Raw genomic sequence first — 19,629 nt, 5'->3', positions numbered from 1 at the left:
GAGAGAAAGAGAGTCTTGTTAAAAGAACTGATACATTGCAGCACAGTGACTAGAACTGAGACATCCTCGGTTCATGGTTTTCCACCTAAAGTATACTTCTGAAATGACATAGCAGACAGTTCCCATCCACATTTTGTTCTATTGATATCACTGTTCACTCAATACACAGTTGTTAGATTGATGGATTTTTATATCTTCATACCTCCTTTCTAGAAAGGCATCACCAATTTACATCCACCTTCTTGGCAATAAGAATTGCTTGTGCTCAAATCTCATCCAACGTGTTGCCCAATCACCTATCACACTATGCTGTGACCAACAAAATTCAGACATCTCTTTCCAACTCTGCAGTGGCCACCTGCCATGTTTTGGCAGAGAAAATCAGTCTCCTTTCTGCACTCTATAGAGCCAAGTCCTCCTCAACCATTCATTTCATTCCAATGAAAAGAGAATCATTGAGTGAAATCTTCTGAAAAGCCTACAGTCCTCACAATAAGGCTGCATATTCTATACCATAATTCGTATCTGAGTCTCTGTCTCTATATACAGTTGGTTTGAACCCAGAATCAGAATACATTTGAATCTCTTAAATTACGTAAAACTGTAGTAACGTGAAAAGTCATTTCAGCTTGGCTTAAATCAGGTCAGTTTCTCAGCCTAGACTTTAGCTTTCTCAAGAATAAAATGGGGCATTGCACTAGAATAAATTACCCCTTTAAGGACTTTGTAAATACTCTGATGTTGTAATATCGAATTTCAGGGCTCATCAGTCCCTTGTTTCCCTTGATTAATAAGTGCACTGTGGTGTGATATTTAAGTACCATGCTGTTAAATCTCTGTTGACTAAGCCTCACACTTCTGCATTCTCCTTTGACTGCTGAGGCTACAAGCCTGAAAGCTAAAATTGATTGTCTTTCTTGCCAGCTGTGTCCTGGTTAAGCTGACAGTTGAAGGCATATATACTAAATTAAAAGGCAGGAAGATGATAGAAGTCATTCTTGTAGACGGGCTCAGGAAGTGGCAATTGATGGCTCTTTCTTAGTAGCAGCAACTTTAATTCCAGCAATGGCAATGACTGCATGCTCCAGCAAACTCAGCTACCTTCTGGCAGCAGTGGCAGCTTCTGCAACATGAGCAGCTGAAGGAAATACCTGTTCACTGACAGTTTCAGGCACCTGTGCTCTAGTCCAGAGGAAATGGCAGGTTTCTGAGCTCTGGTAACATTTCCTGCCTCCTTTAGCTCTTCTTGCCCTTTTAACACTTACTGCCTGCACTAAACCCCTCACTCCTTCAAATATATAGACTAGTTTTTTTGTTTGTTTGTTTGTTTGTTTTCACGGCTCTAAAATCAGGTAGACTTAGGTTCTGGTCCTCCCCATAGTTCAGTTCAGTTCAGTCGCTCAGTCGTGTCCAACTCTTTGAGACCCCATGAACTGTAACATGCCAGGCCACCCTGTCCATCACCAACTCCCAGAGTCTACCAAAATCCATTTAAATTGAGTTGTTGATGTCATCCAATCATCTCACCCTCTGTCATCCCCTTCTTCTCCTGCCTTTAATCTTTCCTTCAGTCTTTCCCAGGGTCTTTTCAAATGAGTCAGCTCTTCGCATCAGGTGGCCAAAGTATTGGAGTTTCAGCTTCAACTTCAGTCTTTCCAATGAACACCCAAGACTGATCTGCTTTAGGATAGACTGGTTGGATCTCCTTGCAGTCCAAGGGACTCTCAAGAATCTTCTCCAAAACCACAGTTCAAAAGCACCAATTCTTCGGCACTCAGCTTCCATCACAGTCCAACTCTCACATCCATACATGACCACTGGAAAAACAATAGCCTTGACTAGATGGACCTTTGTTAACAAAGTAATATCTCTGCTTTTTAATATGCTATCTAGGTTGGTCATAACTTTCCTTTCAAGGAGTAAGCGTCTTTTAATTTCATGGTTGCAATCACTATCTGCAGTGATTTTGGAGCCCAAAAAAGTAAAGTCTGACACTGTTTCCACTGTTTCCCCATCTGTTTGCCACAAACTGATGGGACCGGATGCCATGACCTTAGTTTTCTGAATGTTGAGCTTTAAGCCAACTTTTTCACTCTCGACTTTCACTTTCATCAAGAGGCTCTTTAGTTCTTCACTTTCTGCCATAAGGGTGGTGTCATCTGCATATCTGAGGTTATTGATATTTCTCCTGGCAATCTTGATTCTAGCTTGTGCTTCATCAAGCCCAGCATTTCTAATGATGTACTCTACATATAAGTTAAATAAGCAGGATGACAATATACAGCCTTGACATACTCCTTTTCCTATTTGAAACCAGTCTGTTGTTCCATGTCCAGTTCTAAATGTTGCTTCCTGACCTGCATACAGGTTTCTCAAGAGGCAGATCAGATGGTCTGGTATTCCCATCTTTTTCAGAATTTTTCACAGTTTATTGTGGTCCACACGGTCAAAGGCTTTGGCATAGTCAATAAAGCAAAAATAGATGATTTTCTGAAACTCTTTTGCTTTTTTGATGATCCAGCAGATGTTGGCAATTTGATCTCTGGTTCCTCTGCCTTTTCTAAAACCAGCTTGAACATCTGGAAGTTCACGGTTCCCATATTGCTGAAGCCTGGCTTGGAGAATTTTGAGCATTACTTTACTAGCATGTGAGATGAGTGCAATTGTGTGGTACTTTGACCAATCTTTGGCATTACCTTTCTTTGAGATTGTAATGAAAACTGACCTTCTCCAGTCCTATGGCCACTTCTGAGTTTTCCAAATTTGCTGGCATATTGAGTGCAGCGCTTTCACACCATGTTCTTTTAGGATTTGAAATAGCTCAACTGGTATTCCAAGATCTCCACGAGCTTTGTTTGTACTGATTCTTCCTCAGGCCCTAATGTGAATGACTTCACATTCCAGGATGTCTGGCTCTAGGTGAGTGTGAGTGATCATACCATCGTGATTATCTGGCTCATGAAGATCTTTTTGGTACAGTTCTTCCGTGTATTTTTGCCACCTCTTCTTAATATCTTCTGCTTCTGTTAGGCCCATGCCATTTCTGTCCTTTATTGAGCCCATCTTTGCATGAAATGTTCCCTTGATATCTCTAATTTTCTTGAAGAGATCTCTAGTCTTTCCCATTCTATTATTTTCCTCTATTTCTTTTCACTGATCACTGAGGAAGGCTTTCTTATCTCTCCTTTCTATTCTTTGGAACTCTGCATTCAAATGGGTATATCATTCCTTTTCTCCTTTGCTTTTGGCTTCTCTTCTTTTCAAAGCTATTTGTAAGGCTTCCTCAGACAGCGATTTTGCTTTTTTGCATTTCTTTTTCTTGGGGGTGGTCTTGAGACCTGTCTCCTGTACAATGTCATGAACCTCTGTCCATAGTTCATCAGGTACTCTGTCTATCAGATCTAGTCCCTTAAATCTATTTCTCACTTCCACTGTATAGTCCTAAGGGATTTGATTTAGGTCATACCTGAATGGTCTAGTGGTTTTCCCTACTTTCTTCAATTTAAGTCTGAATTTGGCAATAAGGAATTCATGATCTGAACCACAGTCAGCCCCACAGTTGCTATCTTAATAATCTTGAACAGTTATCTAACCTGTCTAAGACTCAGTTTCTCTGTAAAACATGAAAAGAATATTAATTACCTCATGCCTTTATTTTAAGAATTAAGTGCAAGGGCTGACCTGATAGCTCAGTTGGTAAAGAATCTGCCTGCAATGCAGGAGACTCCAGTTCCATCCCGGGGTCTGGAAGATCCGCTGGAAAAGGATAGACTACCCACTCCAGTATTCTAGGGCTTCACTTGTGACTCAGTTGGTAAAGAATCCACCTGCAATGCAGGAGACCTGAGTTTGATCCCTGGGTTGGGAAGATCCCCTGGAGAAAGGAAAGGCTACCCACTTCAGTATTCTGGCCTAGAGAATTCCCTGGACTGTATAGTCCATGGGGTCGCAAAGAGTTGGACACAACCGAGCAGCTTTCACTTTCACTTCACTTAGACTACATAATGGTGCTTAACAAGAGGACTCATTATGTATTAGCACTTACAGTACTCAAGAGTAACTAATGCATTTTTTAAAAAATATTATTTTAACTTAAAAGAAGAAGTAACTGAAAGATTATAGAGAGTATCAGTGGTGATATGTGCAGAAAATTTGTTTATAAAAATCGCAAGGAGATTGTGCATTCTTTGCCCTGATTTATCTTTGCTTCTGAGTTTGAACATGTACACATATGCACATACCTGCTTTATTTCATGTTTCCTCCCAGAAAATGTACTCTTACACACTGCTCATTACACATCTTCCCCCCCGGGACAAAAACAAATCTCCTTAGCCTCCTACAACTCGTGTCATTTGTAGGCACCTTCATGGCCTCAGTCAGACTCACCCCTGGAGCAACTGAGCAGCTCCAAATCCCACATATTTTGGGCCTGGAAATGAACAATGGAGAGTCCTTTCATGGTAAAGCCAGATTGACACATAAAACTCATGATTTCATATTAAAAAAAAAAAAAAAAAAAACAACTTTTGTTCTCAGTTCAGTTTAGTTCAGTCGCTCAGTCGTGTCCGACTCTGCAACCTCATGAATCGCAGCACACCAGGCCTCCCTGTCCATCACCAACTCCCAGAGTTCACTCAGACTCATGTCCATTGTTCTCAGACATCTTTATTAAATTTTCAATGATTAGAGGTGTGCATTTATTAGATATAATGCACTGAAGGGGAGGTCTGCTCCAGATGCCCACTTGATTGTCTTCGCTGTTGCAATATATTGACAGTTCGTTCACCCATGAGGTCAGTCAGCTTTTGCCTTCTCTCTCCAAGATTGCAGTGGTAGGTCACCACTGTTTCATACTTAAAATATTCCCTGTTGGCGCTATTGAAATCTCCATTGGTAATGCCTGGGAGTGGCCCACAAAGAATGCCTAGGGAAATGGAAAGCAGTGAATTAAACTGACTATTGAGAGAAATCAAATGAGTCACTAAATGGCAACTATCTTTATTTTACCTTTATTATTAGATTTGAATCTTTGCTAACCTAGATAAGCTTTTACAAAGTTTTAATTTACATGGTCATGCCTAAATACAATTTGAGTATATTTGGGTAAGCATGAGAAGATTTATGAAGCTGTAGACTATGCTGAATATTTTGAAAATCTAAATGATGTAAATAGAAATATAAATTACTAATATTCACTAAAGTAGATATAGAAAGATAGTATAGACCAAGAAATTGTAAAAATAGAAAAAAAAATTCACAAAAAAGTTATATCATAGTTTCATGTAGTATATACTTCTAAATGTAATTTTGAATGTTTCACAAGATATAAATGATAAAACTTACCAATTCATTTTATCAAGCCTAAGTTTGATTTCATAATAGTGTACGCCTGTAAAAGTGACCACAGAGTAGCCTACAAGAAATGTCAGACACAGTTTTAAATGTAAAAGTAGGACATAACACATGACAGGACATGGAAAAAGTTGTATCTTTCTAACACTATATAACTGGAGTAAATAACATCAACCAAATTTCTAAAACAAAATTAAAAATGAAAATTCTTAAGGAAGTCTTTGCTTCTGGTACTTTCAATAATTGACATTAATTATCTCTCCACACATTTCCCACTTACCTCTGGAGAAAAACTAGAAATGATGTAAAAATATAAAATATGTATCAGGGTGCTAACAAATGAGGGACTATGGTCTCATAGAAGATAAAAATCCAGGAAAGAATCTAGCATTTGAGCTGCTTTTCCCTTGGGAAAATTAGTTGATTCAGGAAGGGGCATTTGATAGGCTTATTGAGTCAAAGGCTTTCCTGATATCAGGGCTTCCCTGAAAGCTCAGTTGGTAAAGAATCCACCTGCAATATGGGAGGCCTCAGTTCCATTCCTGGGTCGGAAAGATCTGCTGGAGAAGGGATAGGCTACCCACTCCAGTATTCATGAGCTTCCCTTGTGGCTTAGCTGGTAAAGAACCCGCCTGCAATGTGGGAGACCTGGGCTTAATCCCTGGGTTGGGATGATCCCCTAGAGAAAGGAAAGACTACCCACTCCAGTATTCTGGCCTAGAGAATTTCCTGAACTGTATAGTCCATGGGGTCCCAAAGAGTCAGACACAACTGAGCGACTTTCACTTCTCTTTGAGTCAAAGGACAAAAATTGCAGTTCAGGGCCTTCAAATTAGAAATTTTATTAATATCTCTTGATATGTACTGAGACTTTAAAAAACCAGGCTCTGTGACTCAAGATTATTGGAATTATTCTTCAGGCGCTGGTGGCCCAGAAAAATTAGTTTTTGAAATTGAATTAAAGTCAGATTGCTAGGGTCCCCAGGTACCTGGCAGGAACAACAGCAACAATAAAATCCCTCTCTGGAAGAAAATTAGTCATCCAAAACCTTGAATTTATTTCTACAGAAAAGCTTGCAAATATCATTCCTGATACACAATTAAAGGTATCCAGGTACTTGAACAAGTAAAATAACAAGAACAAAACCTAGCACAATCACTGACAATAGAAAGTGACCCATTAGTACTCCAGATATTGGATTTTTGTTATCAGATTTTATAAAACTATATCATTATTACTAATAAAGGATAAAATACACAAAATGGAAATTTTTGGTAAAAATTAAAAACAATTGAAGTGACAGGGCAAATTTTGAAAGAACCTAATAAAAGTTCTACAATTATAAAATGCAGTTAACTGAAATTCTGAATTTGGATAAGATTAGTGGCAGTTTAGATACAGTTGAAAATTTAATCATTGGAAATTAGAATAGAAGAAAACATCAAGAACACAGGGCAACAAAAGAAACCTAAATACAGACAGGAGAGTAACAGTCTTGTAGAATAGAGGAATAAGGATAAGCACATGTTTAAGATAGAAAAATAAGGCATCCCACAATGAAGGGAGAGAGATAATAGTGCATAAACAACATGTGAAGAAATAATGATAGAGATTTTTCCAAAACTGTTGAAAGACATCGAACCACAAATTCAAAACACAATACAAACCCCAAAAAAACAAATACAAAGAAATCCCTACCTAGATGCATTATTAATATTGTAAAATATCAGAAGCAATTTTAAAAGCAGTCAGAAAACAGGATAACTTTCAAAGAATCATACTTAGAATAATGTTTAAAACCTTTATTGCCAGAAGACTTATAATACAGAAATGCTTAAAAATTATTCTTTAGGCTGAAGGAAAATAGTGTCACATAGAACTGATAGAAATGCAATATGGAAGAAGTATAACAGAGTTAACATGTGGATAAATATAAATAAATACCACTTTTATAAAAGCAGCAACTATAATGTCTCATGAGATACAAAATGTATGTAAAAAATAGTAGGAAATGGCAGGAGGACATAAATGGAGTTAAGATTGCTATGGGTTCTTGCATTGTTTGGGATGTGGTAAAATCATTATTTATAATAGATTATATAATTATAACAGGTTATAATTAAGATAAATTCAATTATAATAAATCAAGGATCTATATTGCAGTCTCTAGGATAATAAATAAAATATACAAATAAATAAAATAACAAAATTTGCTTGAGGAGAAAAAATAGGGTAATAAAAATGATTAATTTAAAAATGTTAGGAAGAATAAAAGAAAAACTTAAACAAAAAATAAATAACAAGATGCTAGACTTAAACTTTACTATATAAGTAACTATATTAATTTGAAATATTCTAAGCATTTCAATTAAAGGCAAAGATTTTCAGAGTGAATGAAACAACAAAATCTGAGTATATGATGTTTACAAGAGATAAATTTTATTTTATTTTTAATTATTTTTTGGCCATGCTGGGCAGCTTGCAAGCTCTTACTTAGTTTCCTGACCAGGGATTGAACTCAGGCTCTCAGCAGTGAGAATAAACAGTCCTAACCACTGAACTTCCAGGGTATACCCTGATAAATTTTAAATGTAAGACAAAGAATGGATGAAAGTAAAAGATTTGAAACATATGTAATACAAAATCAGAAAAGAAAGGTCAATATTTCTATATTAATATTATAAAAATAGATTTTAATGAAAGAAATATTATGAAAGGTAAAGAGGGACATTTCATTATGATAAAAGAGTCAATTCAGCAAGAAGGAAAAATAATAGAGATAGACAAATCTAGTCATATTCAGTAATCATAGTGGTTTGAATGGCAACTCCCTAAAAAGATATTTCATGTCCAAATCCATGGAACTTGTGAATGAGAATTTGTTTGGAAAAAGAGTCTTTGAAGATATAATTAAGTAAAGAATCTTGAAATGAGATCAACTTGGATTAACAGAGTGGATCTTCAATCTAAAGTGAGCTTGTAAGAGAAGAGAAGGGTAGACATACACAGAGGAAAGCATGTGCAATGGAGGCAAATAGTGGAGAAATATATCTGTAAGTGAAGGAATGCCAAGTATTGCATCAACCACCACAGGTAGGAAAGAGGGATAGGACAATTTTTTTTTTTTTTTTTCCTCCCAGGAAAAGGAATCAATCTTGCTGACATGTTGATTTTAAACTTCTGGATTTTGAACTGTGAGACAAAATTTTCATTTTAACCTATTAAATTTGACTACACTAAAGGCTTTGACTGTGTGGATCACAACAAACTGGAAAATTCTTCAAGAAGTGGGAATACCAGACCACTTTACCTGTCTCTTGAGAAACCTGTATGCAGGTCAAGAAGCAACAGGTAGAACTGGACATGGAACAATAGGATGGTTCCAAATTAGGAAAGTAGTACATCAAGGCTATATACTGTCACACTGCTTATTTAACTTATATGCAGAGTACATCATGTGAAATGCCAGGCTGGGTGAAACACAAGCTGGAATCAAGATTGCCAGAAGAAAATATCAATAACCTCAGATATGCGGATGAAACCACCCTTAGAGCACAAAGTGAAGAGGAACTGAAGAGCCTTGAGATAAAGGTGAAGAGGAGAGTGGAAAAGCTGGCATAAAACTAAACATTCAAAAAACTAAGATCTGGAGCAGTTCCAAGATGACAGAGGAATAGGACAGGGAGACCACTTTCTCCCCAAAAATTCATCAAAAGATCATTTGAATGTTGAGCAAATTCCACAAAACAGCTTCTGAACGCTGGTGGAGGACACCAGGCACCCAGAAAGGCAACCCAACCTTTTCAAAAGGAGTGGTCTTAAGGCTACTATAAGAAAAAGACTGAAAGCCAGAAAGCCAGAGACAGAAGGCTTAACTCCAGAACTTTAGAACATCAGAAAACTCCTGACTCCAGAGGATGTTAATAGACAAAAGCTCACTCAAAAGTCTCCATACCTACACTGAAACCAAGCTCCACCCAAGAGCCAACAAGTTCCAGTGCAAGACACACCATGTTAATTCTTCAGCAAAACAGGATCACAACCCCAAGCATTAAAGAGAAAGCCCAGAGATAAATCCACGCACATATGGACACCTTATCTTTGACAAAGGAGGCAAGAATATACAATGGATTAAAGACAATCTCTTTAACAAGTGGTGCTGGGAAATCTGGTCAACCACTTGTAAAAGAATGAAACTAGACCACTTTCTAACACCATACACAAAAATAAACTCAAAATGGATTAAAGATCTCAACGTAAGACCAGAAACTATAAAACTCCTAGAGGAGAACATAGGCAAAACACTCTCTGACATACATCACAGCAGGATCCTCTATGACCCACCTCCCAGAATATTGGAAATAAAAGCAAAAATAAAAAAATGGGACCTAATTAAACTTAAAAGCTTCTGCACATCAAAGGAAACTATTAGCAAGGTGAAAAGACAGCCTTCAGAATGGGAGAAAATAATAGCAAATGAAGCAACTGACAAACAACTAATCTCAAAAATATACAAGCAACTCCTACAGCTCAACTCCAGAAAAATAAATGACCCAATCAAAAAATGGGCCAAAGATCTAAATAGACATTTCTCCAAAGAAGACATGCAGATGGCTAACAAACACATGAAAAGATGCTCAACATCACTCATTATCAGAGAAATGCAAATCAAAACCACTATGAGGTACCATTTCACACCAGTCAGAATGGCTGCGATCCAAAAGTCTACAAATAATAAATGCTGGAGAGGGTGTGGAGAAAAGGGAACCCTCTTACACTGTTGGTGGGAATGCAAACTAGTACAGCCACTATGGAGAACAGTGTGGAGATTCCTTAAAAAACTGGAAATAGAACTGCCTTATGATCCAGCAATCCCACTGCTGGGCATACATACTGAGGAAACCAGAAGGGAAAGAGACACGTGTACCCCAATGTTCATCGCAGCACTGTTTATAATAGCCAGGACATGGAAGCAACCTAGATGTCCATCAGCAGATGAATGGATAAGAAAGCAGTGATACATATACACAATGGAGTATTACTCAGCCATTAAAAAGAATACATTTGAATCAGTTCTAATGAGGTGGATGAAACTGGAGCCTATTATACAGAGTGAAGTAAGCCAGAAGGAAAAACACCAATACAGTATACTAACGCATATATATGGAATTTAGAAAGATGGTAACGATAACCCTGTATACGAGACAGCAAAAGAGACACTGAAAAAAAAAAAAAAATATATATATATATATATATATAAATTTATTTATTTTAATTGGAGGATTAAAAATGAAAAAAAAAAGAGAAAGGCTGCCCAAAACCATCCCAAACACATAGACACCCCAAAACTCACCATTGGACATTTCATTGCACTCCAGAGAGAAGAGATCCACCTCCACCCACTAGAACACAGATGCAAGCTCCTCCAAACAGAAAGTGTTGACACACCACTGATCCAACCCCACCCACAGGGAGCAGATTCCACAATTAAGATTAACCATGAACTCCCAGACTGCAGAAAGGGTACCACAAACACAGCAATCTAAACAAAGTGAAAGGGCAGAGAAATATTCAGCAGGTTAAGGAACATGATAAAAACCCAACAAACCAAACCAAAGAACAGGAGATAGGAAGTCTACCTGAAAAGAATTCAGAATAGTGGTAGTAAAGATGATCCAAAATCTTGAAAACAAAATGGAGTTACAGATAAACAGACCAGAGACAAGCACTGAGAAGATGCAAGAAATGTTTAACAAGAACCTGGAAGAAATTATGAAGATTCAATCAATAATGAATACTGCAATAGCTGAGATTAAAAGCACTCTGGAGGGAGCCAATAGTAGAAGAACTGAAGCAGAAGAGAGGATAAGTGATGTGGAAGATAAAATGGTGGAAATAAGTGAAGCAGAGAGGGAAAAGAAAAAAAAAAAGAATTAAAAGAAATGAGGACAACCTCAGAGACCTCTGGGACAATGTTAAGTGCCCCAACATTCGAATCGTAGGTGTCCCAGAAGAAGAAAACAAAAAGAAAGGGCATGAGATAAATATATGAGGCTATTTCCCTCTCCCTAAAATGGAGAGGGAAATAGCCAACCAAACCCAAGAAACCCAGAGAGTCTCAAATAGGTAAACCAAGGCAAAACACCCCAAGAAACATATTAATCAAACTAACAAAAATTAAGCACAAAGAGCAAATATTAAAAGCAGAAATTGAAAAGCAACAAATAACACACAAGTGGATCCCCATAAGGATAACAGCTTATCTTTCAATAGAAACTGTTCAGGCCAGAAAGGAATGGAAAGACATACTTAAAGTGATGAAAGAGAAAAATTTACAACCAAGATTACTTTACCCTGCAAGGATCTCATTCAGATATGAAAGAGAAATCAGAAGCTTTACAGACAACTAAAAGTTGAGAGAATTCAGCACCACCAAACCAGCTCTTCAACAGATGCTAAAGGATCTTCTCTAGACAGGAAAGACTAAAGGTTTATAAAAACAAACCCAAAGCAACAAAGTAAATGGTAATGGGATCATACTTATCAATAATTACCTTAAATATAAATGGGTTAAATGCTCCAACCAAAATGAAAAGACTGGCTGAATGCATACAAAAACAATACCCCTATATATGCCATCTACAGGAGACCCACCTCAAACCTAGGTACATATACAGACTGAAAGTGTGGGGCTGGAAAAAGATATTTCATGCAAATGAGACCAAAAGAAAGCAGGGGTAGCAATACTCCGATCAGATAAAATAGACTTTGAAATAAAGATCATGTTAAGAGACAAAGAAAGACACTACGTGATGATCAAAGGATCAATTCAAGAAGAAGATGTAACAATTATAAAGATATATGCACCCAACATAGGAGCACCACAATATGTAATGCAAATGCTAACAAGTATGAAAGGGAAAATTACAGTAACACAATAATAGTGGGAGACTTTAATATCCCACTCACACCTACGGATAGATCAACCAAACAGAAAATTAGCAAGGAAACACGAGCTTTTAAATGATACAATGGACCAGTTAGACCTAATTGATATCTACAGGGCTTTTCACCCCCTTAAAAAAAATGGATTTCACCTTTTTCTCAAGGGCACAAGGAACATTCTCCAGGATAGATCATATTCTGGGCCATAAATCTAGCCTTGGTAAATTTTTTAAAAAATTGAAATCATTTCAAGCATCTTTTCTGATCACAATGTGGTAAGATTAGATGTCAACTACAGGGGGAAAAAAAGGCTATTAAAAACACAAACATATAGAGGCTAAACAACACGCTTCTGAATGACAAGCAGATAATGGAATAAATCAAAAAGGAAATCAAAATATGCATAGAAACGAATGAAAATGAACACACAACAACCCAAAACCTATCGGATTCAGTAAAAACAGTGCCAAGAGGGAGGGTCATAGCAATACATGCTTACCTCAAGAAACAAGAGAAACATCAAATAAACAACCTAACTTTACACATAAATCAACAAGAAAAAGAATGGAAGAAGTTCAAAGTTAGTAGAAGAAAAGAACTCATAAAAATCAGAGCAGAAATAAATGAAAAAGAAATGAAGATGACTATAATAAAAATCAACAAAACTGAAAGCTGGTTCTTTGAGAAGATAAATAAAATAGACAGTTCTATTTCCAGTTTTTTAAGGAATCTCCACACTGTTCTCCATAGTGGCTGTACTAGTTTGCATTCCCACCAACAGTGTAAGAGGGTTCCCTTTTCTGCACACCCTCTCCAGCACTTATTATTTGTAGACTTTTGGATCGCAGCCATTCTGACTGGTGTGTGAAATGGTACCTCATATTGGTTTTGATTTGCATTTCTCTAATAATGAGTGATGTTGAGCATCTTTTCATGTGTTTGTTAGCCATCTGTATGTCTTCTTTGGAGAACTGTCTATTTAGTTCTTTGGCCCATTTTTTGATTGGGTCATTTATTTTTCTGGAGTTGAGCTGTAGGAGTTGCTTGTATATTTTTGAGATTAGTTGTTTGTCAGTTGCTTCATTTGCTATTATTTTCTCCCATTCTGAAGGCTGTCTTTTCACCTTGCTAATAGTTTCCTTTGATGTGCAGAAGCTTTTAAGGTTAATTAGGTCCCATTGTTTATTTTTGCTTTTATTTCCAATATTCTGGGAGGTGGGTCATAGAGGATCCTGCTGTGATGTATGTCAGAGAGTGTTTTGCCTATGTTCTCCTCTAGGAGTTTTATAGTTTCTGGTCTTACGTTGAGATCTTTAATCCATTTTGAGTTTATTTTTGTGTATGGTGTTAGAAAGTGGTCTAGTTTCATTCTTTTACAAGTGGTTGACCAGATTTCCCAGCACCACTTGTTAAAGAGATTGTCTTTAATCCATTGTATATTCTTGCCTCCTTTGTCAAAGATAAGGTGTCCATATGTGCATGGATTTACCTCTGGGCTTTCTCCAGCAATCCCACTGCTGGGCATGCACACTGAGGAAACCAGAAGGGAAAGAGACACGTGTACCCCAATGTTCATCACAGCACTGTTTATAATAGCCAGGACATGGAAGCAACCTAGATGTCCATCAGCAGATGAATGGATAAGAAAGCTGTGGTACATATACACAATGGAGTATTACTCAGCCATTAAAAAGAATACATTTGAATCAGTTCTAATGAGGTGGATGAAACTGGAGCCTATTATACAGAGTGAAGTAAGCCAGAAGGAAAAACATAAATACAGTATACTAACGCATATATATGGAATTTAGAAAGATGGTAACAATAACCTGGTGTACGAGACAGCAAAAGAGACACTGATGTATAGTACAGTCTTATGGACTCTGTGGGAGAGGGAGAGGGTGGGAAGATTTCAATGTCTACATGACATTGAAACATGTAGAATATCATGTAAGAAATGAGTTGCCAGTCCAGGTTTGATGCGCGATACTGGATGCTTGGGGCTGGTGCACTGGGACGACCCAGAGGGATGGTGTGGGGAGGGAGGAGGGAGGACGGTTCAGGATGGGGAACACATGTATGCCTGTGGCGGATTCATTTTGATATTTGGCAAAACTAATACAATTATGTAAAGTTTAAAAATAAAATAAAATTAAAAAAAAAATAAAATAGACAAACCATTAGCCAGACTCAAGAAAAAAGGGGAGAAAAACCAAATCAATAAAATTAGAAATGAAAATGGAGAAATTACAACAGACAACACAGAAATACAAAAGACCATAAGAGACCTCAGCTGCTGCTGCTGCTGCTGATGCTAAGTCACTTCAGTCGTGTCAAACTCTGTGCAACCCCATAGATGGTAGCCCACCAGGCTCCTCTATCCACGGGATTCTCTAGGCAATAATACTGGAATGGGTTGCCATTTCCTTCTCCCCATAAGAAACTACTATAAGCAATTATATGCCAATAAAATGGACAACTTGGAAGAAATGGACAAATTCTTAGAAAAGTATAACCTTTCAAAATTGAACCAGGAAGAAATAGAAAATCTTAACAAACCCACCGCAAGCACAGAAATCAAAACTGTAACAAAAAATCTTCCAACAAACAAAAGCCCAGGACAAGAGGGCTTCACAATTGAATACTACCAAAAATTCAATGAAGAGCTAACACTTATCCTAATCAAACTCTTCCAGAAAATTGCAGAGGAAGGTGAACTCCCAAACTCATTCTATGAGGCCACCATCACCCTAATACCAAAACCAAACAAAGTTGCTACCAAAAAAGAAAACTACAGGCCAATATCACTGGTGAACAAAAATGCAACAATTCTCAACAAAATTCTAGCAAACAGAATCCAACAATGTATTAAAAAGATCATACATCATGACCAAGTGAGATTTTATGCATGGATGCAAGGATTCTTCAATATTCCCAAATCACTGTGATACACCATATTAACAAACTGAAAGATAAAAACCATATGATTATCTCAATAGATGCAGAGAAAGCCTATGACAAAATTCAACACCCATTGATGACCAAAAACTCTCCAGAAAGCAGGCATAGAAGGAACATCAATTCAATTCAGTTCAGTCGCTCAGTAATGTCTGACTCTTTGTGACCCAATGGACTGCACCACTCCAGGTCTCTCTGTCTATGCCAAGCCTCTCTGTCCATGCCAGGCCTCTCTGTCCATCACCAACTTTTGGAGTTTATTCAAATTCTTTTCCATTGAGTCAGTGGTGCCATCCAACCATTTCATTCTCTTTCGTCCCCTTCTCCTCCCATCTTCAATCTTTCCCAGCATTGCAGTCTTTTCCAAGAAGTCAGTTCTTCACATCAAGGTATTGGAGTTATAGGTTCAGCATCAGTCCTTCCAATGAATATTCAGGACTGATTTCCTTTAGGATGGACTGGTTGGATCTTCTTGCTGTCTAAGGGACTCTCAAGAGTCTTCTCCAGCACCACAGTTCAAAAGCATCAATTCTTCGGTGCTCAGCTTTCTTTATGGTCTAACTCTCACATCCATACATGACTACTGGAAAAACCATAGCCTTGACTAGATGGAACTTTGTTGGCAAAGTAATATCTCTGCTTTTTAATATGCTGTCTAGATTGGTCATAACTTTCCTTCAAAGGAGTAAACATCTTTTAATTTCATGGCTGCAGTCACCATCTCTAGTGATTTTGGAGCCCCCCAAAATAAAGTATCTCACTGTTTCCACTGTTTCCCCATCTATTTGCCATGAAGTGATGGGACCAGATGCCATGACCTTAGTTTTCTGAATATTGAATTTTAAGCCAACTTTTTCACTCTCCTCTTTCACTTTCATCAAGAGGCTTTTTAGTTCTTCTCTTTCTTCCATAAGGGTGGTGTCATCTGCATATCTGAGGTTATTTATATTTCTCCCAGCAATCTTGATTCCAGCTTGTGCTTCCTGCAGCCCAGTGTTTCTCATGATGTACTCTGCATATAAGTTAAATAAGCAGGGTGACAATATACAGCCTTGATGTACTCCTTTCCCAATTTGGAACTAATCTGTTGCTCCATGTCTAGTTCTAACTGTCGCTTCCTGACCTGCATGCAGATTTCTCAAGAGGCAGATCAGGTCCCACCTCTTTCAGAATTTTCCACAGTTTGTTGTGATCCACACAAAGGCTTTGGCATAGTCAATAAAGCAGAAATAGATGTTTTTCTGGAACTCTCTTGCTTTGTCATTGATCCAACGGATGCTGGCAATTTGAAGGAACATACCTCAACATAATAAAAGCCATGTGTGACAAACTCACAGCAAACATTATCTTCAATGGCAAAAAATTGAAAGCATTTCCTCTAAAATCAAGAACAAGACGTGGATGCCCACTCTTACCACTACTATTCAACATAGTTTTGGAATTCCTAGCCGCAGCAATCAAAGAATAAAAAGAAATAAAAAGAATCCAAGTTGGAAAAGAAGAAGTAAAACTCTCACCATTTCACATGATCCCCTACTTAGAAAACCCTAAAGATACCAAGTAAAAACTACTAGAGATAATCAATGAATATAGTAACTTTGCAGGATATAGAATAATACACAGAAAAGTATAAAACAGTGATGAAAGAAATCATAGATGACACAGATAGATTTAGAAATATACTATGTTCAAGGATTGGAAGTATCAATATAGTGAAAAATGAGTACAACACAATCTATAGATTCAACACAATCCTTACCAAGCTAACAAGGATATTTTTCAAAGAACTAGAACAAATTATTTCACAATTTGTATGGAAACACAAAAACCTCGAATAGCCAAAGCAATCTAGAAAAAGAAGAATGGAACTGGAGGAATCAGCCTTTCTGACTTCAGATTATACTACAAAGCTATAGTCATTAAGACAGTATGGTACTGGCACAAAGCCAGAAACTTAGATCAATGGAACAAAATAGAAAGCCCAGAGATAAATCCATGCACCTAAGGGCACCTTGTCTTTGAAAAAGGAGGCAAAAATATACAATGGAGAAAAGACAAGCTCTTTAACAAGTGGTGCTGGGAAACGTGGTCAATCACCTGAGAAGAATGAAACTAGAACACTCTCTAACACCATACACAAAAAATAAACTCAAAATGGATTAAAGATCTAAATGTAAGACCAGAAACTATAAAATTCTTAGAGGAAAACATAGGCAGAACATTCCCTGATATAAATATTAGCAAGATCCTCTATGAGCCACCATTCAGAATAATGGAAATAAAAAACAAAATAAACAAATGGGGCATAATTAAACTAAAAAGCTTTTGAACAATGAAGGAAACTTTTAGAAAGGTGAAAAGACAGCCTTCAGAACGGGAGAAAATAATAGCAAATGAAACAACTGACAAAGAATTAATCTCCAAAATATACAAGCAGCTCAATACCAGAAAAATAAATGACCCTAAAAAAAAGTGGGCCAAGGAAATAAACAGACACTTCTCCAAAGAAGAGATACATATGGATAATAAACACATGAAAAGATACTCAGCATCACTCATTATTAGAGAAATGCAAATCAAAACCACAATGAGGTACCATCTCACACAATTCAGAATGGTTGCCATCAAAAAATCTATAAACAATAAATCCTGGAGATGCTGTGGAATAAGGGGACCCTCTTACACTGTTAGTGGAAATGCAAACTAATCCATCCACTATGAAGAACAATATGGAGATTCCTTAAAAAACTGGAAGTAGAACTGCCGTACAACCCAGCAATCCCACTGTTGGCGTAAACACTGAGGAAACCAGAATTGAAAGAGACACATGCACCCCAACATTCATTGCAGCACTGTTTGCAATAGCTAGGACATGGAAGCAACCTAGATGTTCATTGGCAGATGAATGGATAAGGAAGTTGTGGTACATAGACATAATGGAATATCACTCAGTTATTAAAAAAAAAAAAAAAAACATGCATTTGAGTCAGTTCTAATAAGGTGGATGAAACTGGAGCCTGTTATGCGGAGTGAAGTCAGAAAGAGAAACACCAATACAGTATATTAAAGCATATTAATGAAATTTAGAATAACAGTAGCAATGAGCCTATATGCAAGATAGCAAAAGAGACAAAGATGTAAAGAACAGACTTTTGGACTATGTGGGAGAAGGTAAGGGTGGTATGATTTGAGAGGATAGCATTGAAACGTGTATGTTACCATATGTAAAATAAATGACCAGTGCAAGTTCAATGCACGAAGCAGGGCACACAAAGCTGGTGCTCTAGGGCAACCCAGAGGGATGGGGTGGGGAAGACGTGGGAGGCAGGTTCAGAATGGGGGATACATGTGCACCCATGACTGATTCATGCTGATGTATGGCAAAAACTATCACAATATTTAAAGTAATTAACTTCCAATTAAAATTCATTAAAAAAAAAAAAAAAAAAACGAAGATCATGGCATCTGGTCCCATTACTTCATGGCAAATAGATGGGAAAACAATGGAAATAGTGACAGACTTTATTTTCTTGGGCTCCAAAATCACTCCAACAGTGACTGCAGCCATGAAATTAAAAGATGCATGCTCCTTGGAAGAAAAATCATGACAAACTTAGATAGAGTATTAAAAAGCAGTGACATTACTTTGCCGACAACAGTCTGTAAAATCAAAGCTATGGTTTTTCATGTAGACATGTGTGGATGTGAGAGTTGGACCATAAAGAAGGCTGAGCACTGAAAAATTTATGCTTTTGAATTATGGTGTTGGAGAAGACTCTTGAGAATCCCTTGGACTGTAAGGAGATCAAGGCAGGCCATCCTAAAGGAAATCAGTCTTGATATTCATTGAAAGGACTGAAGCTGAAATTGAAGCTCCAATACTTTGGCCACCTGATGCAAAGAACTGGCTCATTTGAAAAGACCCTGAGGCTGGGAAAGATTGAAATTGGGAAGAGATGGGGATGACAGAGGATGAGATGGTTGAATGACATCACCGACTCAATGGACATGAGTTTGAGTAAACTCAGGCAGTTAGTGATAGACAGGGAGGCCTGGCATGCTGCAGTCCATGGGGTCGGAAAAAGTCAGACCTGACTTAGCAACTGAACAACAACAACAAAATTTGTGGTAATTTGTTTTGGCAGTCCTAGGAAGGTAACATATATTTTACACATTCCTCTCAATAACAGAGAATGCAAGTGGAAAGAAAAAAAAGCATCAGATCAGATCAGATCAGATCAGTCGCTCAGTCGTGTCCGACTCTTTGCGACCCCATGAATCGCAGCACGCCTGGTCTCCCTGTCCATCACCAACTCCCGGAGTTCACTCAGACTCACGTCCATCGAGTCAGGGATGCCATCCAGCCATCTCA

At 37.6% G+C, this 19,629-nt stretch overlaps 1 protein-coding gene across 1 annotated transcript in view; it reads right to left on the bottom strand.

Annotated features, from left to right (window-relative positions):
* The window catches only part of CR1L (complement C3b/C4b receptor 1 like), a 72,386-nt gene that overhangs the window by 3,776 nt on the left and 48,981 nt on the right, over window positions 1-19,629 (bottom strand). The window contains 3 exon segments of the mRNA XM_027565937.1: window positions 4,388-4,485; window positions 4,636-4,778; window positions 4,780-4,925. Coding sequence (XP_027421738.1) covers window positions 4,388-4,485; window positions 4,636-4,778; window positions 4,780-4,925 — 387 coding nt within the window.

The sequence above is a fragment of the Bos indicus x Bos taurus genome, chromosome 16 (genome assembly GCF_003369695.1).
Source record: "Bos indicus x Bos taurus breed Angus x Brahman F1 hybrid chromosome 16, Bos_hybrid_MaternalHap_v2.0, whole genome shotgun sequence".
NCBI classification, from domain to species: Eukaryota; Metazoa; Chordata; class Mammalia; order Artiodactyla; family Bovidae; genus Bos; species Bos indicus x Bos taurus.
The sequence above is the reverse complement of the archived record's forward strand: the minus strand, read 5'-3'. Positions and strand labels throughout refer to the sequence as shown.